Raw genomic sequence first — 26,985 nt, forward strand, 5'->3', positions numbered from 1 at the left:
TAAGTTCTCACTTTTTTCGAATACTTTGGCTAGATTCGGGCTCAAATGAAAATTTCTGCGGAATTTTTTTTTCTTCAAAAAATGCTTCTTTCAGCGCATTTTCAGGGTCTAATCCTCCTATCTCGACTCTCATGAGTAATTGTCGGTCGCATTTAAATCAAGCTTCAGCTTCAAGTAAATCACGATGAGCTTATGAAAGCCAAGAGCGATGAACCGAAGCCAAATGGCTTTTGCACAGCTTTGTCTTTCAACTTGGAAAAAGAAAGTTAGGATCTAGAAATATCTTATTTAGAAAAGCGCTACTCTTTATGTGTCTCAGGTATAAATACACAAATTAACTCCTACAGGAGAATTGAGATAAAAATTCACTAAAAGTCATCACATATCAAGCTGTTTTCTAACTGGAGGATATATTTCCTTCTCATGGACTTAAAAGAAAGCGTGCGAAACTAGAGTTTAATTAATAGCTGTAAATAAAAACATTCAAGATATGTAAATTCAAAATGTATTAATTTATAAACACTTTTTTAATAAGCAATGCAATCAGTGCAAAATTTTTCGAAGCGTTTTTCACTGTAACGCTGAAGAAAAATGACAGAAAATTTAGCCAATAAGGAAAGGCCAGTGCATGTTTATAGTATCTGGGTTTCCTGTGACAACTTCTTTGATCTATTACTGCTTTCCTCTTACCTTTTCCAGTATTAACCATCCTTTAATAAGTGAATGCAACCTTTAAATTAATCTTGTTCTATTTTTATTCAGATAGAAAATGGGACATTTAATATTATTAAATATTTTGTATGAGAAAAATAACTATTATTAATTCTACCTACAGTTAATCATCCTTTAATAAGTGAGTGCAACCTTTAAATTAATCTTATTCTATTTTGATTCAGCTAGAAAATGGGACATTTAATATCATTAAAAATTCTGTTCTAGAAAAATAGCCATTTTAGTTCTACCTTTTGTAAGTGATGATGAATAGCAAAGCACAAAAGTCAACAAGAATAAATTTGTTCAAGCTCTGATAGAACTTTTACGATAAATTAATTATATTTTATTTGTACAGAATCACATTTTTCGTTTGGAGTTTGAACAGACCGACAGCCGTGAGAATCTTGTACTATGATAAATCCATTCATAAATGTGGATTATCTAGCTGAAGCAAAACGCATGACTATTTCGCTTGTTTAAAATCCTTTAAGAACAAATTTGATCCATAGGTTTTGCACTACTTTGTGCCTGAAATTTTTTTAAAGCCTTCTGGATTTCAGCAATGTGAAGATAAAATAGTAGAAAGCCAAATTAATTAGATGGCTGAAATTAATCATCTCGATTTTATCAAAAAAAGGCTCATCCATGTATACACAGCTTGTAGAAGCATTATTTGAGTCCCAATCCAATAATTTATTTCGTTCTGCAGCGAGCTCACAGTAGGCTACTCAACCAGATGTTGCCCTCGTCATCTGACTTCTGTCCTTAATCATGGGATTAGTCATTTGCATTTCATGTTCTAACTCATTCAATTAATTTAACCAATAAGGAAATATGGTTACGATATGCAAAATATCGTAATCGTTAAATATTTTAAACCAATATTTATGAATATTAGAGTCTTAAACCTGTTTAAAAATTGTTTCTGTATATAATGAGTTCTTATGTTTTGAATGATTACATTTTTTATGGTGAAACTTTTGATTTGAGTTTCATTCAAATAAATTTCTGAGAGAGCTGTTTTGACTATCAGCAATTTATTTAATAAAAATTGAGAATGATAATGACTAGTGATAATGATTATGACTAGTTATCATAATTGCCTGTAAATTTTGTTAAAAAAACAAAATCTTAATAACAAATAAAATAACAATAACAAATAAAAATTCTTCATGCCATAAAAGCATTAAGTTTGAATGCTTGTTTAACACTAGATTTTTTTTAAAATAATTGCTGAGATGATAGTTACAACGCTAAAAAAAGCAAATTCCGCCAACTACGTATTAATTTAACAATCAAAACTTACAGAAAATGTGGGCTCTATAACAATGTGGGCTCTAAAACAAATAAAATATTACAATGAATCTCTTATCCTATATAGAAAGTTTTAATGTATATTCTCATAGCAAATTTGTAAAATATAAATCTTGGAGCTTTTAGATACAAAATAAAAGATTTATTAGGCAGCCGGTTTCCAGTATCAAAAATGAAGAAAAAAAGTGATATCGCTTGTTTTTAAATACATCAATTGAAAATTTCATTTCACATCGATTCAAAACTATGTTGACCGACTACAAATTTTTGAAAAATTAGATTTTTGATAACCTTTCATTATTTTTAGATGCATTAGATGCATTTTTAGATGCAATTATAAAAGGAAGAATGACGAAAATGTTTTTTCTTTATAAATATAATACTTTTTGAGAAGCAAGTTAGTTTGTAGTAAATTTTTTATGAAACTTGGCCAAAACGGTCAACGCTCTATTCTAAATTGTAATGCCACAATTGGAATTTTCTTTGCACGCAAGTTATAGGGGATGTTGATCTATGAAATAACCCAAAATCTTTGAAACATTTTGAAATGCAAGTAAATTAGACGGGGGATATGTTTACATTTTCCCTTTAACTTACCACTGAATTTTGATATAAAGGCCTATAAAGGAAAAAACGTATTTCACAAATTGCAAAAATTTTTCCTCATTTCATTATCATATTATTTGAAACTTAAACTGTTGGTTTCAGGCAATTATCTCTATTAGGATTTGAATTATCGCGTTAACGGAAATATTTTTTTAATGAAAAGAAGTTATGAGAAAATTGCATTTAAAGATCTTCTTTAATTGAAAATCATGGTTCCTAGGGTCACAGAAGTTAAAAATTTCCTTTGATTACAGTTCTGACCTACCCCCTTTTTTAAAATCTTGCAAGTGCTTCTTATTTGGTTGGGTAAAATTTTTTTAAATGTTTTCTAAAATGAATACACTGATTATTTATTTCACTGAACTAACTCTACTGAACTGATAGCCGCTATAGTTTATTGCTCAACTCCAAAATTCTGGCATGAATAAACAATTTTAGAAATGTGGTTTAAGTGGTTTTTATTTTTAAAGAATTTGCTTCTTTTTGCAATGAAAAAAAAAGAATTTTTTTTTCAAGGGTTTTTTTTTTGTTTTTGTTTTTCCATTTTTTTTGTAAACAACGAATTGTTAATTTTTTATAAAAAAATAAAAATAATGAATTTTTCTAAGATGCTTTTTCTTAAGGAAATTTTATGTTATGTTTCTAAGAAAATAATGATTTTAATACTCAGCAGAAATTCTTAATTTTAATCATTTTTTTCATGTCGCATTTTCATTCGCATCATGAATTTATCATTATAATTATCTAATATAAATACAGTATATAAATTTTTTGTTTAAAAAATTAATAATGGCCTTTTAGTGTAATTTAGGGCTTCGTAAACTAAGGGTTCGACCCATAGGGGTTTTATAGGTAAATTCAGAAATTTCAAAAGCATTGAGAACTGTTGTTTTGGTCATTTCATTCAATACAAGCAAATATTATTCATAAATTCGTCTTTATTTCAAATATATAACTAAAACTTATTTTATAAAAATGCTAAATTAATTTTTTATTATTAATAAATTTTTCGTTGATTATTTATTTATTTACTTTCGGGCATACTTGGGTAAATGAAATACATTTCGTACATTTATTTAATCGAAGTTCCAGCATTCTGAAAACATGTATAAAAAGTGCACTTTTATGGGTGTAAAAATATCCAATTATTATCATCTTTGAAAAGGAATAGAATGTCTGAGACTCCTGCTTTATTCCAAAGTTAAAAAAAAATCGTTGAAAATATTTAAAAATGAAAACAAATTTCAAAAGTAATGGGATGAATAAATTTCAAGCAAATATTTTCCTGTATTACTTTTTAATTATTGATTCACATTTACATTATGTGTTTTTTTTTAATTTGACTATTCACATTTACATAATGTGTTTTTTAATTTCACTATTCACATTTACATTATGTGGTTTTTTAATTTGATATTCACATTTACATTATGTGGTTTTTTAATTTGACTATTTACATTTACATTATGTGTTTTTTTAATTTGACTGTTCACATTTACATTATGTGCTTTATTTTTACTTTCATTAAAGCCATTTCTACTTCTGATTGATCAGAAAAATTCAGCTTCTTTGGTATTATTTAATTTATTAACAGTTTTATGTGAATCCGCAAAACCAATATAGGATCTTCACTCTAAATGAGCCCTATATATCTAAATCTTTATAGATGGGCTTATATTTCTAGTTGGAAAAATGGTTTAAATGACGTAAAAAATATTTTGGGTGTTTTTTGAGGGAATAAATATGTTGCTGAAAAGGCCGAGGAATCTTTTTATTTTCCTCATCCTATCAGTTATATTTAGTAAAATGCTTTTGATTCACTAGCATTTTCAAAAAAAAAAATCTTCTGTGACTAAAACTGATAGATTTATGGAGCTTCAAGTTCAATATTTTAGACTGTTTCTACGATTGCCGCATGGAAAATCATTTAATCTATGGACTCCGTTCTCTTGAGGTGGCTTCGAGCAATTTTAGTCGAGGAAAGATGGAGCTTTTCTTGACTAAGACATCAGTGTATCAAGGATATTTTTATGAATACTATTAATAAATCCAGGGGATTGATTAAAACATTACATTTCTTAATTTTTCAGCAGTACCTTTATTGGCTTAAAATATAAAACTTCTTTTTTTGTTTGTTTAAAACATTTTTGGAATTGGATGTAATCTGTGTAAAGGTTTAGAAACTCCTTATTATATACCCTGTATAATCATAAATATGAGAAACACTATAAAAAACGTAATTCCACAGTTGGAGAATAAAGTTTTTCGTAACAAGGTTTGGGATTATATAATGCATTAGATAAAGAAAAGAAATTGGATAGTGAGTATAATAATACACATTTCACGCGATTAGATATGGAATAAAGAATTATAGACGCAATTTCGGGAACATAATAAACATGGACTAAAAACTGTTCTGCGTGAATTAAACGATTTCGATTAGCTGTTCGTAATAATACATTTTTTAAATTTATTTTGGCTAGTGCAGACATAAAGATCGCTGTTTTCTATCATATAATAAGTGATATGGTTTGTAAATTCAGTGTCTTAATATGCTACATATAAATATCAAAAATATTATATAAAGAGATTGCATTTAATTTTCAACTTAGGAACTTAAATATATGAATGTTAAATTTCTCCGTCAACTTTTCGATCATAAATTAAAACTTTAAAATATAAGCAGTTTACTCAATGCCATGGATTTTCATTTATCAATTATTTTGAATGATTTTTTAATAAAAATTTTGTTTAATTCTAGTGAGAATGAAGTCTCTTGTTCCCAAAAAATAACGGCGAACTTTTTTTACAGTATGCAAACAGTTGATTCTGTTTCTAAAAGAAAAATTATTTTCTCACCAGCCATTTTAATGATTAGATTTCATAGATTTTTTTTTGTTTTATTTGAAGAAGGAGAAGAAAGGGAAAAAACTTTGCACTAAATATAATTTTGTTTTTCAAGCTTATTTACAAAAATTACTTTCTTAACCACCAGAGTCTTTTATTTATTCCGTCAAAATGCTATTATTGTTTGTTACAAGTAAAATAATATTTTATGTTCATTTGTGATAGTAATATTTATTTTAAAGTAAGAATATAAATGCAAGTTTTCTTATAGTGAGATTTTTATATTATATTTAACTATGCATTTTTTTATCTACTATTTTTAAGTTGCATTTCAATTATGCATTTTTTTTAATCTGACGTTCTTAAGTTACATTTCTATTATTCATTACTTATATTACATTTTAAGCATAGCTATGTGATTTGAAGGACGTGTATCAGAAGCATGATATTAATACTGGAAATGAATCGCATTCTCTAATGCACGGATATAATTGAGGAAAAGATGATAATCCAAAAAGAATATCATAATATGTTGGTAACTTGATACATATCACTAAGACCAAGCCTGAAATTTATGTTGACAACAATAATAAAGTTGTTCACAAGTGCCCTGATATTAACAGTTAAATCATAAGTTTGCGGGTTCTTTTGAATTTCACGATAATTTGTCTGAAACCTATATCCAAACATTTAAAAGCTACGAGCTGTAAACATTACAGAGAGACGAATCAGTGATTTCACTGTAGAAGAAAACGTGAGCACTCTTTCCTAGTCATTAGTATCAAGACATGTCTCATCTGCCTTTTAAGGAGTTTCAAGGTTGATAAAATTGCTCTTATAAATCTCCTAGCTTTTATCCTTAGGGAAATATTAAAATTCATTTTAAATTGATTAAAAGCCATATTTGCAATCCCTCTTTAAGATTGAAATGCAATTGATCACTGGGGGACTCTAAAATGCTAAAGCACGCGCCCCTTTTGATCATAAAGCATTACACCATCCCTTTTGGCCTTTTTAACTGTTCTTTACATTGTTTGTTGCAATATGTAGGTATGCCCTAAAATTATTATGAGAGATAAACTGAACTAATAATGATGCATGTGAGATAGATGGCATACTAAATAGAAGGACTTCGTAAAATGTGATTTAATGTTGGTTCTTCTTACAAAATAACTTTGTTCAGAATCCGATATTCCGATGCCTCTATGTTTTGGTGCGAGTTTTATGATGATCGATAGATGCCTTGAGCAGAAAGAGCTGTCATCTTATGCATTCTGCGAACTTTGTAAATGGAATGAAATATGGATTCGATATTGAAAGAATGTAGTAAAAATTTTCACAAGACACCGATCTCCCTTCCTATTGATATTTCTTTTTCCATTAGTTTGTTTATATAACTTTATTGGAAACCTGTGTGTTTATTTCACGAACTTTTCTATATAGCCATTTAATAATCATTATGCAAGCAATACTGTATGATACAATACTTTCATGTATTTGCCAAGATTTCCAGATAATAAATTTATTAACCCGTTAACTGAGTTTGACGTGTACACATGTCAATCCAAATCTTAAGTTTGGTGTGGTCGATATGCAGTGTTTTATTTAATGAAAACGAAATCTTATTCACTTTTCTAGGACCTTTTAACAAAATTTATTATGCAACCATTTGTATTATATTCGATGTGTATACACTTTATCGTTTGATTTTTTAAATTAAGTATCATGTGAGGGATTTTTAGAAATAAATTTCGCATTTTACGGATAATTTCATCATGGAAATGGTTCAGTTAAGGGGTTAATTTCATAAAATATTTAATGCATTGCTTTTAGAGATATAAAAGCGATTCATTAAATACGTAGTTTTATTGCATGCACAATGTTATTTAGTGCTACTGATAATATGATTTGCTACTGCATGTTTATTTTTGCGTAACTTTATAATTTTTTGCAAATTTTGCTAATAACCTTCTATAAAGTGAGGTGCTTAAATAATTTCAAAATCCAAAAACTTCCATTTTCTAGTTCAAAGCTGTTCTGATAACAAAATAATAATAAAGAAATGATATCTTAGGAAAAGAAAATCAGTTTTCTCTTGAAGAAATATAACGTTAAATTTGATAAGATAACTGGTGATTTAAAACGGCATACATTAATCAGTAGCAATCTAAAAATAACTTGAGAAGTCACTGGTAGAAGTTTCGTGCAGATGAAAGCCTCTACTCTCGAAAGAAATGAAACCCTTTTGCATCGATTTCATGAATAAAATGTGCTGGACTCAAATTTACGATTTAATTCAACATTTTTTTTTTTTGAAAATGCATCAAAGAATAACTTGGAGCATGGATTTAAAACATCTTTTCTGCTCTCAATTTCAATTTGACTCAAAATGTATAACACAGTTTCTATATTTTCTCAAAAGATTTTCTTGATTCCTCGTGTACATATAAACAGGTCAACAAAATTTGAATAAATAATAAGCAAAACGAAATTTAATATAATTAGATCTATAAAGTTTTTCATTGTATGCTTTGGTAGATGATTTTGGTATTGTTATAAAATAATGCAACTCATATATTTAATAAACTGTTAGATTATGTCAAAATTAATAAGAACGGAAAAATTGTATTCTCCCAATATCGTGATTAGAGAGCCCCAAGCGTTGCTAAGGACATGCATACAAAGCCAATAACGCAAATCAAACCTACTGTTCTGTTCATATTTACTTCACGTATGTAGCGTTCGGGTCAATATGACCAGACTCAAAAAACTAATCTTTCGTACAGTAATTGACAGGTGACATTTAAGAAATGGTTTAAACAATAGTAATATAAGTTTAAAAATAGATCTAATAATATAAAGCAGCCATAAAAATATCAAAAATTATTTGAAATTGAAACTTACAATAATATAAAGCATCTATAAAAAAGTAGAAAAATATTCGAAATTGAAACTTACTTTTATTTGTGATTTGAACAATAATATTTTACATGAGATTTGCAAAAGTGATTTATACAATTGCAGCATAACATATTAGTTTTCCAATCATTGCTTGATGGACAGAGCTTTTCCTTGCACGTTTCACACACAATGAAGTATTCTTTGCAGATCTCGATGGTACATTTTCCCTTTTTCTCTGTATTCGTTTCACTATTTTTATTGATTCCTCACTTCTTGGTAGGTGTGGCCTTGCTTCAATGTATGGAAAAATGAGTGATTTTCTCAGTTCTTTCAAAAATAGCCTTCGTTTAGTCAATTTGTTTTTGTTCCATTCACTATGTATTAAAGTTCATAGAACAAGTGCATTGTATGCAGAAATATTAAGCATGTTATAGAATACTATCATGAGCCAGCGATTTGTTTTTCTTTTACAAGTGTGTCTGTTTAAAAGTTGATCAAGAGTATCCACAGCCCCTTTAGTTCAATTATAATCTCAGATCATTAATGGTTTTTCGTCTGGTCTGTTGCTAATTTCTTTGTCATGATGCAAAGTGCTCATAAGAATAACATTTTTGTTCTTTTTGGGGATGTAGTTTACAACTGTTGTGTCTTCTGTAAAATAAAATAAGGAGCTGTGAACTTCTTTGTTTGGCATTTGTTCAGGAAGTTCTGATTTAATTTTTTTAATGGAGCCAAGTATAGTCATTTTCCATTTTAGAAGAAGTTGTCCTAAGTTGTAAGATGTGAAAACATTATCACATGTAATATTGTGCCCCGAATACCCATAAGTAAGATCACACACTGTTCGCATTCCCTGATTTTTCTCTGGCTTTGACCCTTGTCCTTTTCCAGTGTAAATTTGTGTTTTCAATACATACGAGGTTTTACTGTCGCATAAAATCCATACTTTGATCCATTTTTTAGATAGCTTACTTGGTATACACTGTTTGAAATTACATCGGTCACGAAATCCTACTAATTGTTCATCTACAGTAATATTTTCATTCGGATTATATAATTTTGCTAGAATTTCTATCCACTTTTCCAAGATATCTCGCACTGCAGCTAATTTATCCAAATTTCTTCTTTCTTGACGAGTGGATTTATTATCAAAACAAATAACTCTCGATATGGTGCAAGATGTTTCGAGGGACATTGTCGCACGAAATATATTTCTGCCAGTTTCTTTATCCCATAAGTTTTTTGTTGATTCTCCATATGATTTATAAACACCAGCTAACAATAATAATTCTAATATATGATTGAAAAGTTTTACTTTCAATATTTTTCAACTTTTTTCAATAAACCCTTTCTCTTTCAATATTAGTCATATTTATGACTTCGTTTCTAATTGTAAAATTGAATACTTCCTCAAATGCGCTTTTTATCTCTGTTATCCTTGCCGTTGATATCTTGTGACCCCTGGAGCAGTTTTTGTAATATTAGCATCTGTTGATTGAGAAAAACGTGACAGCGAATCCAGTTTCCACTTTATTTCACTATTCTTGGACTGAATCTCCCCTTTATAGATTATTTTTTGAATATTGCTATCGAAATCGCTACCAGAACTTTCACTCTCAATTTCATCACGTGTATTATTTTCATACTCGGATACTTCTTCTTCGTTGCCAGAAGCTTCTATTAATTTAGCTACATCAGCGTGACTCAAATTTCTTCGATTCACCATGTTTTTCTCTCACATTCACAGGTACAAATCTTTTACAGTATATCAGAAAGTGAAATACAGCAGAAAAATAGACACGTTGCAATAAGAGCAAAGAGTTTGGCCCGTGCCAATTGTATCAACTTTCGGACCTCGCACGAGCTCTCTTGCCATGTGACCAAGCACACGCGTCAACGAAACAGATTTAGAAAACGGATACATTACAGAAACTATAATTATTCTTTTCTTTTGAATCATCCCAAACAAAAATGAACACGTGTGAGTAAAAATAAATGATTTCTTTACTTTTGGTCATACTGACCCGAACGATACATTAGGTATAAATTGAAAAAAATAAATCCTTCGAAATAAGAGTAAACTTAAATCCCTCTAGGAGTACATATGTATATTATTTACCAAAGGTGTCGAGAAGTTTCATGAAAATATCCCTATACTATATATTTTTACGAAGGTATACATTTTATTTAAGGTTATTTAGACCCGAACAGAATAGCAGGGTTAAGCGTCTATAGCTATGCAAATATCAAGTTCATTCAAATAAATTGAAATAATTTCATTACAATAATAGTATGTAACAATAACTCGTGAGAAACCATAACTCTACCTTAGCTTCCCTATTAGTATAAGATGCTCTATAATAATAAAATGGTATCTTCACGATATTGTACAGCCTTCAGTATATCTAACATTCTAGGAATATTTTAGAATGTTTTGTACTAGTAAGGCTAATCAGTTGAGCTCGGCAAAATGTGAAAGATTTGAAGTCATTGCTTGGTGCGTAAAGTTCAAACAAACGAAAAGCAAGATTCAATCTAATATATAGCTGATATAGTGTTTTTTCAAAATTATTTGAACACAAATAAAAATTTTGCACTTCTTATTTTAGAAAATAAATTTATTTATTTATATTTCAAACATATTAATTTTAGCATTAATTCAATCTTATTCAATGGAAGAAACATAAATATTCTAAACAGAATATTTTAGAATAGGAACATTTTTACATAACTCTAAATTACGAATTACTCAAAATTATTCGAATGATCAAAAATTTACAATGAAAGATAAACTTAAAAAAATGTTTTCAAACTATTGTTTAATATTTAGTCGAACTTTCTTTGGTCTCAGTCACTGACATGTGTCTTTGATCCATGGTATCAACTCGATTCTGCACTGTTGTCTTCGTAATGTTGCCACTCATCTTCGATCTTCGCAAGAAAATGATTTTTACTTTTTTTATTTTTCAGAATGCAAATACTTTAAAATCGGCAACACATTTTCGTTGGCTTTAGGGTCTGGGCTAAATGGTGATCACTAGGGTTTGACGGTTTTCAAACCCGGTTTTTTAAAGTAAATTTGTCACATTTGAAAACCGGTTTTTAAATTAAGAAAACCGGTTTTAAGAATTCATATTATTATGTAAAAATTAATTTTGAACTTATTTGATTTGCTATTCATTCTATGAAACGGGCAGCAAACATATTTTTTCAACAATGCAAGTTGCGTTGGCCAGTGCTTGTACACTGCACAATTGCGCCTCCAATTCGTCAATTTATGTTTTTCATGAACATCCTTTTCACTTTTTTTCTAGATGAAACAAAAGGTCGTAAGTCGGTGCTAATAGAAACGTCAGCAATTTGACTGGCTCGTTTCGAAGAACGTGTGAAAGGAATAAATAATTTCCCGTTTTCTGCTTCTTGATCACAGTATTTAATGCTTTTCGCACCACTTGAACTAGCCATATCAATACGAAATATTCAGTTAAAATAAAATGCTGTCAGAAATGACATAACATTCACATACACGTGAAAAAAAAAAAATAGAAATAAAGAAGTATCTAATGAGAGGAATCCAAGGTCAAATGTGCCTATCTTTCCGCATCTTACCCCTTAATGAAATGGAATTGTCGAAATGTGGTCTCAGAATCCGATCCGTCTCGAGTCATGACAGGTTTGCTTAATATTGTGAAGGTGAAAACTGGAAACAAAAATATAAAGTTGTTATATTTGGTAAAAATAAAGTAAGTATTAATTATGTTTAATTTTTATGTTTATATTTCCTATTTTGCATTTTAAAATTTAAATTTTATTATATAAATTTATTCTATCAAAAATTAGTGTAAAATAAGAAGTTCTGGCTTCTGTTTAATGAAATTTTATATAAAACACAGGGTGTTAAATATTCCATATTTTCTTCTGCAACGTCTTAACATAAATTATGTCTTTAGCAAGCATCGGAATTAGATTAAGAAGTGTTTTTTTTTTAAATTCCTAGAAAATGTGTAGATTAGATTATTTTAAATTGCATTAATATTAATAGTTAAAATAATAAAATCGTAAAATAAACATCAAAAATATTTATTCAATAACTTTAATTTCATTTTTAGATAAAAATGAGTAAGTCGGAAGTTTGGGATAGTTTCAAAAAGTTCGGAATAGACACGGCAATCTGAAATCATTGTAATAAAATGTTGAGCTGCAAAGGATCATCTATGAGCAATCTATATAATCATTTGAAAGTAGTTCATAAAATAATTGTCGGAAATAATATAATTGTTTAGTTTCTTGCAGACCCTGAAGAAAAACTTACAAATCCAAAGACACTGAAAGCTGAATTTTCATTATTTGAACAAACGAATAAAAGAACAAAAAACTTAGATTTGTAATTTGATGCCAAACTCAGTAACTAATGAACGAGTATTTTCAATTTCAGGCAATATTGTGTCCAAGATAAGAACGAGACTTAGCCACCGTTCAGTGGATATTTTATCGTTTTTAAAATCCTATTTTCTTAGGAGAAATTAAAATTAGTGAAAATAATATAAATATTATTTGAAATTTTTGTTTGAGTTTTCGTTATTTTGTGTAAGTAATATGTATATGTAATCTTTAATTTTGTTTTTTATATTTTGACTTTTATATTGATTTCATTTTTTGGTAGTTTATATAAATTAAAATAAAATAAAATAAATAGAATAGGGAAAAATATTTTATTTTTCCCTATTCATTTTTTTTTCTGTCAAAAATTCGAAAACCGGCTAAAACCGGTTTTTTTTGGAAATATCGAATTCGAAAACCGGTTTTTCAAGAAGTTGGTTTTTGTATAAACCCTAGTGATCACTCTAGTACTTCATTCTTATTTTTTAAGAAACAATCTTTGGCAATTTTTGACTTGTATATCATTATTCATTATGCCGAAAACTATGCCATAGACCCATACACAAATTTGTGGTAGATTTCTTTAGGATATCGGCGTACATCAATCATTGCAATTTTAACGATATCAGTAGAAAGAAATCATGTCCTTACATGGACATTTCAGCTCTCATTATTGTCGACAGAGTGCAATCTTTTTAAGTACCTCATTTTATTGTAGCCAACCCTTTTGCACTCTTTGATTCAAAGACCTAATATTTGCTTTCGTCTGTCTTTAAAACATTGTCCCCAAAACTGAATTCATTGAAAGATTTAGGCCATATTTTATTTCAAGGAATGTCTTATTTCTTTGAAAGGCGGTTAATCAATGCCAAATTCTTGATTCTTTTGCGAAATATTAGAGCTAACTTACTGTCAAATCTTCTATAATTTCAGTTGACCATATATCGTCCAATCCTTTTCTCATTCAATATTATAATCATGAGTCCACTTGACTTCTTCCCTTTTTCTTGTTGACAATGGATCCTCTTGCTTCATGCTTTTTTCACAAATAGTAGATACTCAAGTTGACAATTAATGCTTTTTGGATAAGTTTCCAATCTTTATCCGATCTTTTCGATCTTCAAAAAGACGGCGAAGAAGCACAACAGAAATCTTTGATCTCTTTAGTATAATTACTGCTGGCGCAACTATCTAACAGACCTTTTCCCTCCCCCAAATACCGAGTAGATTAATACGCTAAATTAAAAAAAAATCACAATAAAAATAATGCCATTTTGTATTTATTTAAACATAATCTTCTTCCTTATCCGTTCGAATAATTACGAACAGCTCCAAGTATATTGTTTGAAAACACATTAGTCTTAAATTAATGGCAATTAATAAAGTAATTAAAACATTTGCGCTTATGGAAGTGGAATTATGGTTTTAGAAAATAACAACCCAAAAGAAAATTATGAAATTTTTAAAACTTTACCATCAAAAGATGAAATTTAAACTACTCCTTCTAACTATTACGAACCGCAACACTATGTCTTCTGAAAGAGAGCAACTTTTTATATTTTCAAGAAGATTTTTCCGCCTTCAACTCGTGTTTGCTGTTGCTGTCACGAAACATCAGGAACCAAATTTCCAACATTGTTGACTTCCATTTTGAAAACCCTCTTTTTGCTTATGGAATGTTATATGTTTTAAATGCGAAATTCAGCAAAAAACAAAACTCAAGAATCAAAATAAACCTCGATTCTTTTGAAGTTTTTATGCCTGAAATGTAGTTTATCAGAAAATTAATGCTAATTAAAAAAAAAAATTAATTACTCAAGTAATTGAGAATGTTTTTTAGCTTCAAATATTTTATGTTCGTTTAGCGAACGACTTTCTAGTTTGTTAAATAGTTTTATTTGGTAAAATTTTATGAAATATCTCTCAATAAGAAGCTTTTGCGAATATATGCGTCTACTTATTTTGGAAAGTAAAACAGTTCCACTATTTGTCTGTGTTTTCACGATCCCAAAATTCATACACATGATCTTAAGAGAGAGACGAGTTTTTTTAAAAAAATTACTTGCTCTGAAACTTGGTTTCCTTAATTTTAGGCAGTAGTTAGTGGTGCCATCTGTCCGTTACTAGGGGAAGTTATTTTATTTCTTGATAAAAATAATACTCTGAAGGCAGGAAGAATAAAATCGGTTTTAATTATATTCTCCTTTACATATTTCACATGAAAATGAGCCTGGATACAACGTAATTGAAGAGCATAATTTGCATCTTTGTTGGCTTTTATCGATTTTTTAATACAAGAAAGTGTTCTAAGTTGAAATCTACCCTTTAAAATTTAGCGGAAGAAAAAATTTTGGACAAGAAAAATCCTTTAAAAAATTTATTTAAACAAAAGTTTCCGACATTCATTATAACCAAATTATTTTTTAATACCAGATAAATAATTTTATTGAAATAAAATTAATGCTACGAAAATGCACCTCAAATATTTCTTTTAATTCGTAATAAATCATGTGAAATTTAAGCCTGCATTACAAATCTAGAATTATAATTCTTTGGCGAATAATTGGTAAAAAATAAGAATATCTAAAACATTTCTCAATAGATGGCACCCTGATAATTGTATGTTTACTTGCTTCGAATTGTCAGATCTTAAATAAAATCAGTCTACACCGTTTTACGTCACCATGATAAGAAATCAATATCTGTACATCACTATTCTTCAAGAAAATCAGCCCTAACAATGACAGATTTTTGGGAGGAGCTCAGTATTTTGTCATTTTTATTTTTATCCTATTATTTTGTTGCGAGATACGCTGTCGTTTATAGGTCGCTTGTTCTGCAATATTCTTTCTCATGCAATGGAAATGCCAAAAGGAATAAAAGAAGGCTACAATGGAAAGAGGGCTTTGACCCCCAGCTTGTAGCCAATTCTTTCTTCTTTAAATTTCGAAATAGTTTTGGCAAGATGTTGATTTGCCATCATTATAAAAAATACCAATTTTTTTTTGCTTTATATTTTTAGTAAAAACAATTGACGATTAATATAGATATATTAGAAAATATATCCAAATAATGATTTCCAACAATCATTAGATGAAATAAATTATTTTCCTTAAAAATTTATCTTAAGACAAAAAAAAAAAAAAAAAAGTAAATGTCAGACAATATTTTTTTAAAGATAAATGGAGATTTTCTGCATATATACGGTTAGATTATCTTCAGTTGTTATTAGTAAAAAGCCTGGGATGCATGGTAAAATGCTTTGAGCTCTATTAACTAATATTACTGACTCGTTAAAATGAAATACTCTCATTATTAAAATAATCAATTTTAGTAATCTGGAAAATATTTATCCACAATTCACATGCATCTATTCGTCTATATCACTGAAATTTATCTTAATGTACTCAATTTTTTTTAAATTTTTGATAAAATCAATTAAGTAAATATCAGCAAATAGTCATATTTTACCTAAATGCGGAATTTCGGACTGAATGCTAATAGACTGAATCTAGCTGTCATTAGAAAAAGCATGAAAAGCTCTGAATAATGAATTGCTCTCGATAAGCGAAATTTAATGATTCGCTAAAAGCAAATGCACTGATCATTAAAAGAATTAATTATAGTAATTTGAAAAAAATTATTCTTCATTCCCTCTCCTTTATTCTCCCGATTTTTTTTTTTTTTTTTCATTCTTCCTCATTGACTTGTTGGTTGAACAACTCACATTCTTTCATTGGTGCATTTCTTGGGAAAATAGGTTCAAGCCCTAAGAAATGTCCCGCTTATGACTTTTCAAGAAGGAAAGCACTCAGACTGATGATTTTGATCAATATTCATCAAATTAAGTATTTAAAAAAACATGAAAAATACATTTTAAAATTTAATATTACAAAAGAATTTTTTATTGGGAACGAAATGTTTCATTAATATTTTACACACAAATTCGTTTAATGAAAATTTTTTTTATTTATCATCGATCAATGCTTCATTATTTTGTTTTCTTTTTCTCTCTGTTAATGAGATGGTGGAATAGTTTAATTTTCATTCAGTTGCTACCCGATTTTGTATAATAACAAATGTACAATACTTCTAATAAAAAATGTACATGTACTTCCATGTACAAAATTTCAGAATTTTATCATGAAAACTCTCAAAGATATGTTAAAACAAAGTTGGTTAAGGGTCAATCACAAATTAAAATGCAAATGTTTACAGCTTCAGTGCAGATGACGCGACGCAGAAATGCATCACAAGGAAATAAAATATGATTCATATCTTTAGTTTTAAATACAAATTTTAAAATCTATGCTTCCTGAAAAATGCTTTAAAATTTTATATCATGAATTACAGAATATAACTTAAAAATAGCACTGTCAATGAACTTGTAAAAAAACTTGTGTAATCTTTCCTTTAAGTAATCTTTCCTTATGTAATCTTTCCTTTATGTAATCTTTCCTTTAAGTTATTATTTCTACAAATTTGTAACACTTTTGAACCAATAAATAGCAAAATTATTATTTATTTATTCAATCATTACTTTCTTTGTTAATTTGTGTACTACCCCTAAAACATGAGCATACGACATGATTTTTTCTCTTTGCTCACATTTGCAAAAGTGGTTTAAGTCAGCATTTACGTAGTTTCATATCTTTGAGACTTTTTGTGATAAATTGCTGAAATTTTGTACATGATCTTATAAGAGGATGGGGCACATTTTGCTCACTGGAATTTTTTTGTACGGGGTCCGTATAAAAGCCTAAATTTTGTATTTTTTGAAGTTTAATCCCCTGAAAATTTTAATCGATTTCATAACATTTTATACCTTTTCTTTTACGCAACTTTGTAATTTACAGTATATCTCTGTGATCAATATTTAATGAATAAAAGCTTTGGTCAAGGTTTTTTAGACACCCTGTACATCAGATTTTGTTTACTTAGCTTTTTGTATTCTGTAGGTATCGAGTTCTCCTGTGCTGAAACAGCCAGACAGACAGACTCCCTATGAAGGGATTTCGTTTAAAATCTGGCAGAAATATACAAATATGGTCTTAATTCTATATACCAAATTTCACAAGTCTAGCTGAAAGCGGTTTTAAGCTATAGTGTTCACAAACAGACAGATATAATTTGAAACAGAAAATTGGAGATTCATCAAAATCTCCAGTTCAAATTTTTTTGTAATTATAATGCTTCCTCTACACTTCGTATACGAGAAGATAAAAATAAAGCAGATCCTCATTTAAAACATTTAATTAAAAAATTTCCGATTCTCATACTTATTAGATTTTACTTTTTTTTTCATAAATTAATACTTCGTTATCCTATTCTTCGCTACTTAATATTATCTCGTATACGAAGTATACTGCGAGAAAGAAGTTGTAGAAAAAACTGAACTCGAGATTTTGATTAATTTAAAGTTTGTCTAGAAGTGAACACGATAACTAAAAAACACTCTAAGTTGAACGAAGCTTATTATTTGGCCTCTATACCAAATTTGTAGACATCTATCAAATTTTGAACGAGATCCACTCAGAGGAAGTCTATCTGTTTGACGAATTTAAAGTTTGTCTGGATGTGAACACGATAACTTAAAAACAGTCTGAGTCGGACGAAGCTGATTATTTGGCCTCTATACCAAATTTGTAGACATCTATCAAATTTTGAACGAGATCCATTCAGAGGAAGCCTATCTATCCATCTTCCCACATCCAATTGAACGCAATAACAACAAAAACTTAAAGAGCTAGATAAATAAAATTTGGTATACTGATTTAGTATCTAAAGTGGAGATTTGTACCAAATTTTGCACCAAATCCATCAAGGGGTTTATCATCTGTCGGTCTGTACTTTTGCATGCATTTAAACGTGATAACTCATAAAATAAAATCTTAATTAAATTTAGAATGCGACCTTATGACTACAGTTGAAGTTTTGTGTCAAATTTTGATTTCAATTGGCTGGAAAAAAGGCTCTTAAATGCATTCGATTTTCTGGTGCGTTTGTGTGTGTGTTTGGGGGGGGGGGTTAAGGATGTCTCTCATGTCTGGTGGTCTTTTGATCTTTATACAGCTCTCATGTGGGGGATCTATGAAAACAAATATCTGATCACTCCTGGTTCATAGTCCTGGCCCAAAAACCAAAATTTTATATCCAGAGAGAAGAGGGCAATTATGTGGGAAATTCTTGAAAGATCACTTGAGCTGGTTTAAATACATAGCATCTGAGGGATCAAGAATAAATGAAATTGCTTAAATGAAAAATATTTTTTTTTAATATCATAATCCTTTTAAATGTTACGATCATTCAAAGAATTCCCATCTTAACGGAATTTCAAGCGAATCTTCATCTTGGTACTTGTAAGCTATATTAAATCTTCTTTTATATATTTATAACGATTCTCTCTGATGAAAGCAAGAAACTTGTTTAAGAATCAAGTGGCTAGAATATTTTCTAAATTTATTTGATAAAACTCATAAAATTTGCTGTGGCGTATGCATGTAGTTTTTTAATATAGTAACTCGTACTTTTCAGAATTCTAGGATAATTACTATGTTTTGATACTTAAATAAATCTATTTTTTTTAATCAGTTGGTACTTTTTTTAAAAGAAATTGTGTATTTGTGTTCCTAGCCATGTATTGGTCTCTTTTTGTAATTCTACATTGTTAGGTTATGATTATATTATGAAATAACTTATACAATATAAATAAATTCGGCATAAATTTTCTTTAAAAAATATTTTTTAATTTATATGACTAGATTTTTGATTTAAATGCATGATTTATGCATCTCTTTCTGACATTATTTTGAATAAATGAGCATACATACAAGCATTGCTTTTTGAAAAATATACACGAGAATTCAAAATAAATTTTTATAACTACTTTTCCTTTATTTCTTTGAGTCATTTATTTCAAATTATGTTTTTTTAATGAAAGATGTTTCAAAAATTAAATCCGTTGCTTAACAGAATTATTTAATTGAGAAAGCATATAGCTGAATTTTAAATTTATATAATATTTCAAATGAATGTACCTTGAATACTCTCTAAAATAAACGATCCATTTATCAAGTTAATTTAATTATTTCCTGAATGTATTTGGTATTAAATTTTGTAAATTTGCTGCGCTTGCGCTGCACATGTTATGTTTCTATTTTCAATAGCTAAATTTCATTTAAGTAGCGTAAATTATAAAATAACGGATTTCATTAAAACGGAAAGAGCTCGCCAGTAAACATTTTCGTTTTAGAATTCAATTTTCAATAGTTTACTTTTTATGTGAATGGGATACATTTTTAATAATTTAACTTGTAAAACTTTTTTTATTTTGTCCTTGAAATAATGTTTATTATTCACACTTGAATTTTTTTATTTATTTAGGAAGAAGTAAGTATAATTTGGAAGTATCTAGAACATACCTGTGTAAGATATAGATGTTTGCTTCTAATAAAAGGTACTTTATGAATTTATTTATATGACTGTAAGCAGGTAAGTTTATTAAACAATATTTTTTTTCTTTAAAAATATGTTTTATATGTAAAAGAAACTCTTTTATCTAAAAAACTTGCAATCAATTAGATTTTTTCATTCTGATGTATTTTAGAGATGAGCCCAAACCGAAAACAGAAATACCAGAAGAACCGAAAGCCGAAATATCCGAAGCAGAGCTGGCAATGGAGGTACAGAAATGAACGTTATTTATGACTTTATTTTTAAAACGTTTTAACTGCAATGATTCTGAACTCTGCAATGATTGCAATTTAACTGCAACCAACCAACTCTATTAATTAATAATACCAGATTTATAACTTTTTAAAAAGAATCTAAATTAATGTGTATAAATATCTACGAAGTTGAATAAAAAATTCTTTTATAATTTTTGTAAGAAACTTTTTTTATATAGAGAAAAACTCACTTGAAATGTATACTCACCTTCTGGTTTTAAAATATTATTAAAAAAAAATTATGTTGACTTCAAATCTAAAATATGGAAAAGTACTGGTTTTATCGATATTTTATTATATGTAATTTCACTACAAAGGTCTATTCTGAAAAGCAAAGTATTCAGAAAATTTTCGAATTTTTATTTTTATTGGCAGAATTCGAAATTCAGCAAACGTATGGATATTTAAATTTATATCATGCAGGATGGTATAATTAAAGTGACCGTTCCCAGACTAGCGTAGAATCCGTTCTGGTAGATATATTATGCTGAAACTTGGTATATACGTTAATTGGACAATAAGGAAAGGTCAATAAAATTAAAATTCAAATTTCAACCATCAGATGTAAAGGGGACGCATCAAGAGTAGAAAACACAAATTTAAAGCATAACAATTTTTTTAATACATCATTTGTTCAATGCACATTCCATTCGCGTCAACGACATGTTCAAAGCGTGCTATAGCGCATTCAAAGCAAATCGAAATATTTCTTGAAGAATTTCAGAAACGAGGTGTGTCATTCTTACTTTCAGTTTATTCAGTTTCCGTATACTTTCTTCGTAGATACGATCTTTCAGGAATCTCAGCAACCAGAAATCACAGCGATTCAAATCTGGAGACCTAGGGGGTCAGGTAGTCAAAAAAAAAATGTATTTCAATTACCTGATTCTTTCCAAAATGGATTCAAAGTGGTTTACTTGTCGAGAAATACGTGGTGGGGCAATAATTTTCATGATGACAGCAGTCTCTAAACATTGTGCGAAGTGGATCGCCGAATCTTTTTACCGAAGACGAAGGGAGAGACAAATCAAGTGACATCGCTCGAACATTTGTCGAAAATTATTTGGAACCGAATTCTCTTTCAACCACAGAAATAGCGATTTCTTCCGCACTTTCATTTGAAATCCATTTCCGTCCTTTTCCGGCAGCACATCCAAATCCTCAGTCTCTTCTAATTTAGTAATAATTTTTTTCAACCCATTCTTCGACATAGATTCTTTTCGCAAACCATTCAAGTGTAAATATTCTTATACTACAATTAAACCACTTATGTAGTTTTGATAAAACAACTTAATCAGCAAAGCTCGATCTTCTTTAATCGCATGGTGAAGAACGATTTTAAAGCACTGACTACTGTCATTTTTAAACATTCTTAATTTGAATAATGATCTTTCTACATTGCGCCATCTTTTGGTTGAAATTTAAACTATTCATTTTTTTGCAATTTTCTTTTCACCACGGCCCATATAACGCACAAAACCAAGTTTTCAAGAAGTATTTCAACTAGAATGGGTTCTACCTAGGTCTGAGTAGGCTCACTTTAATTATATCTACCCTATATTTATTAATTTGAGTTTTCTTAGGAAACAGTTTATAGTTATAATTTTAGTCTATCTATCTTATTATTAATAGAATACAGCATTTTATGAAAACTGAACTTTTGGAGGTATTTTGCTTATAAGGGTTTAGAGCAAACAAAATTCAGAAAAGCTTATTCTTTTAAATCAAATAATAATCTATTATGGGATATTTTGGAAGAAATAAATCAAATTTTGGTGGTTCATCTCTTGGAATGATTTTTTTATATACTTTTCTCGATTTCAAAAAGGCAGTGAAATTAGCAGTAGCTACAAAATATAGATTTTTTTCGTGAATCTAGTATTTTTATTGAATCTAGCATAGCAAACAGCAGCTATTGTAGCTGAACAATAGCTACAAAATATAGATTTTTTTCGTGAATCTAGCATTTTTCATGAATCTAGCATAGTAAACAGCAGCCTTTGTAGCTGAACAGTAGCTACAAAATATAGATTTTTTTCCGTGAATCTAGCATAACAAACAGCAGCTTTTGTAGCTAAACAGTAGCTACAAAATATAGATTTTTTTCGTGAATCTAGCATAACAAACAGCAGCTTTTGTAGCTGAACAGTAGCTACAAAATATAGATTTTTTTCGTGAATCTAGCATTTTTATTGAACCAATTGTACAAATATGTATTTCGAACACCTTTTCGCCGATTGATTGCAATTAAAATATGACACAGAATTACAATTGTAATCACAAAATCTCATACCGAATTTCATTGAATTAGATCATTGTGTTTACATGCGTGCAAAAATACAGACTGACAGACTATAAATATTTCAACAGATTTGGTTCATAATTTCGTCAGAATTTGGATTTTAGATGCTAAATTTTACCAAATCTTATCTGCCTAGTTCTTCGCTTTTTATAGTTATAGAGCTCACTTGTACTCAAACAGGTAGACAGCCAGACTTCACATTAATGGATTTCGTCAAACTTTGAAATATACATATCTACGAATTTTGTCGTATTTCCATATACCACATTTCACCCATATAGCTTTAAAAATTTGAGTTTCGTGTTCATACACATACAGGCAAACATAATGCTAAAAATGTCTTTCGAACTCATGAAGGTCAGAAACGTGGAAATTCGTCAAAATCTCGTGTTCGAATTTTTTGACGATTGCAATACTTTGTCCTACAATAATGAGAAAGTAAAAACATAAGTAATTCAGTTCCTAGCACATTTTCTACAGGAAATGTTATATCATGGACACATAACTGCAATTTGTATATCACTATTCGTAGAGATATAATCCTTAACTATAATTTTGGTCCTGTGAGAAGGATCTAGAGTACTTCGGTGTTTATGAAATTGATCCTATTTTTTTAAATATGAAATCGATTGATTTCATACGTGCATTGTACAAAATGTTTTTTAATTACCGCGTCATAATGTTTTGAGAAATCTTTTCTAATCACGAACCTAATTTCGTTGCATAAAATAACGTCTTTAAAAGCAGTTTTTTTTTTTAAACTTCCGTTAGCTGGTGTTTTGAAAAACTTTCTGGAAACTAGTCAATCGGAACAAGTACTAATCTAACAAGTTCAATCGGAAATAGTCATTTTTTTGAGAATGGAATAAGTTTTTCGGAATCGAAATTTAAATAAAAATGATTTTATAAACTATCAACTTTAAGAATGAAAATCATTAGTTTTTAATAAAGAAAAACGATCTTGCTTTTTCAGCTGTTATAGAATGAATTGTAGAATATCAGGAAGAAGTCATTTCTGAAATTCACGTACTTCGGTAAAGTAATTTCTGAAATTACTTTTACTCTCGTATCTGGGCGACAAGCCTTGCTTTCTGCCTGTTTCCACGAAAAGCTATTTACTGTTTAGTTCCTTAATTGAAGTTCATAGAGGCGTGTGTTGAAGACATTTCTCTTTACCAAGATCACCAAGATATTAAGTATGATTCAGAAAAAATTGTGTCCCATTTCTGCGTTATTATTATCAATTTTATCATAAAACACGAAAAGAGAAACTGCACAAAATATATAAATTATACGACGCTTGATTATAAACTACATTGAAAAATATTAGATCGCAAATTCTGTGGCTTTTAACATTTTTCTGGGAAATAAAAAAAAAAAAAATGTTTCTTTATCGATTTTCTGTTTAGGCTTGGTTTGACGTATTGCAATATCCGAAACTTTCATGCTTTATAATTTTATTATATTTTATTTAACATTCTTAGACTAAGGTTGTGTTGTTGAGGACTCATATCCTGTACACGCCCAAAATTATCATGACTAGATAGCATATGTGTTATAATTTATGACTCAAATTTTTGCAATTCTGCTATTTTGAGCTGTTATTAATTACAATGGATATAATAGAAAGCCAATTCATAAAAAATACTTCATCAATTTTCTGTTCAGCCTTGGCTCGATGTAATAAAATTGTAATGAAACTTTCTCATTAAGCAAATATGGAACTTTATAATTTTATTATATTTTATTTAATATTTTTAGACTAAGGTTGTATTGTTGAAAGCATATGTGTTATAGTTTGTAACTCAAATTTTTGCATCTCTGTTATCCAGAACTGTTGTAAATTGCAACGGATAAAATAGAAAGGCAAATCAAAAAATGTTTCTTTATTGATTTTCTGTTCGGTCTTGGTTTGGCGAATTAAGTTGTAGTATCAGAAACTTTCTCATTAAGCAAATAGGGTACTTTATTATTTTATTATATTTTATTTAAGATTTCTTTTCGAAGGCTGCATTTTTGAGGACTCATTTCCTGTACACGCCCAAAATTATCATGACTAGATAGCATATGTGTTATAATTTATGACTCAAATTTTTGCAATTCTGCTATTTTGAGTTGTTATTAATTACAATGGATATAATAGAAAGCCAATTCATAAAAAATACTTCATCAATTTTCTGTTCAGCCTTGGCTCGACGTATTAAAATTATAATGTTCAAAACTCTCTCATTAAGCAAATACGGTACTTTATAATTTTATTATATTTTATTTAATATTTTTAGACTAAGGCTGCATTGTTGAAAGCATATGTGTTATATTTTGTAACTCAAATTTTTGCCTCTCTGTTATCTAGAACTGTTGTAAATTGCAACGGATAAAATAGAAAGCCAAATCAAAAAATGTTTCTTCATTGATTTTCTGTTCTGTCTTGGTTTGGCGTATTAAAGTATCAGAAATCAGAATCAGGCGTATCAGAAACTTTCTCATTAAGCAAATAGGGTACTTTATTATTTTATTATATTTTATTTAAGATTTCTTTCGGAAGGCTGCATTTTTGAGGACTCGTTTCCTGTACACGCCCAAAGTTATCATGACTAGATAGCATATGTGTTATAATTTATGACTCAAATTTTTTCATCCCTGTTATCTTGAGCTGTTGTAAATTGCAATGGATATAATAGAGAGCCAAATCAAAAATTCTTTATGGACTATTTAAATGTCATTACGATTATTTTTGAAACCAATTCAGTAACTCTTTATAAAATTCGGTCTTGGTTTTTACAAATCAGACCAAATCAAAAAGATCTCTTTTACATATCTGATTATAAGTATTATTATTAATTACTGCAAATGAGAAGATGATTGTTTCGGTTTGCTGTTATCTAGTTATTGAATATACTACTTCACCTACAAGAAACCTATAAAAAAATCAGTTTCAAAAATACGTCATTGGTGAGCAAATTATTTATATAAAATGCATTTTTCTAAGACAATATTACCCATTAAAAATCAGTTTCAAAAATACAGCATTAGGGAGCAAATTATTAATATAAAATGTCTTTTTCTAAAACAATATTACCCATTAAAAATCAGTTTCAAATATATGGCACTGTGGAGTAAGTTATTAACATAAAATGTCTTTTTCTAAAATTATATTATTCATTAAAAATCAGTTACAAAAATACGGCAATGAATGGGTAGAAAATTATTTATATAAAATGTCTTTCTCCAAGATTACAATACCCATTAAAAATCAGTTACAAAAATACAGCATTTGGGAGAAAATTATTAATATAAAATGTCTTTTTCTGAGACAATATTACAAATTATTATTCATTTTCTTTGTCTTCTGTAAAAGAAGATTATTTTTTTTCACTAAAATTTTCAAGCTCAACTTTTTTTACACTTCGTTGGAAAGTGAAAGACAATATGTATCCAATATGTACATCAGTTATTATTTTAACAACATAAAATTAGACATAGATCCAATGTAAAATTAAATAATTCCATAATTATTAATTGATTATAATTCCATAGATCCAATATTAAATAATTCCATAAATTTAAAACCATGAATATTAGTAATAAGTTTATTTGAAATATATAATATCCCAAATCACAAAATAAGGTATATTACATAGAAAGCTGTATCAGGAAAAACAAAGAAAATTATTCAAAAGGAAATATTAATAAGGATTTAATGTGCTCAACACCAATTTCACATTAAGGATAACATATATTCATGAAGTGTAACATCTAGAAATAGCTAGTCATACTTGTCTTATCCATCATCATCCAGACGACGAATCCCACGTGTGTAATTAATGGAAATGCAGAGAGAAATCTATTACCCGTAGGGTTAAATATCTAGAGATTTAGTATCCATTCCTTGGATAAAACTACACAGTCAATGATTTTTCTAAAAGTATCTTTTCTAACATCTTTACACATCAATATTCTATTGTTTGGAAGACAGTAATAGATTTTGATGTCCTATCCCTCTTAAAAATGATCTAGGAAATTTAATATTTTATTATTTAAATATATTTTTTGATTACTTGAATTAGAATAATTACAGAGGTGAACAAACAAAGTTAAGAATCCTCTTTTTCTGTATAAAGACTTTCAAAATCTTTTTAAATTACTTTGCATTAATCAGCAATTGCATTAGTCAGTTAGTGCATGAAAACTACT

At 28.7% G+C, this 26,985-nt stretch overlaps 2 protein-coding genes across 2 annotated transcripts in view; one reads left to right on the plus strand and one right to left on the minus strand.

The window, feature by feature from the left end:
• The window catches only part of LOC129961013 (circumsporozoite protein-like), a 290,038-nt gene that overhangs the window by 168,332 nt on the left and 94,721 nt on the right, over positions 1-26,985 (minus strand). The window lies entirely within an intron of this gene.
• LOC129961011 (troponin T, skeletal muscle-like) overlaps positions 20,343-26,985 on the plus strand; it is a 37,380-nt gene continuing 30,737 nt past the window's right edge. The window contains exon 1 of the mRNA XM_056074802.1: positions 20,343-20,444. Coding sequence (XP_055930777.1) covers positions 20,358-20,444 — 87 coding nt within the window. The 5' untranslated portion in view covers positions 20,343-20,357. The remainder of the gene's footprint in view (positions 20,445-26,985) is intronic.

The sequence above is a fragment of the Argiope bruennichi genome, chromosome X2, assembly GCF_947563725.1.
Source record: "Argiope bruennichi chromosome X2, qqArgBrue1.1, whole genome shotgun sequence".
Classification (NCBI taxonomy): Eukaryota; Metazoa; Arthropoda; class Arachnida; order Araneae; family Araneidae; genus Argiope; species Argiope bruennichi.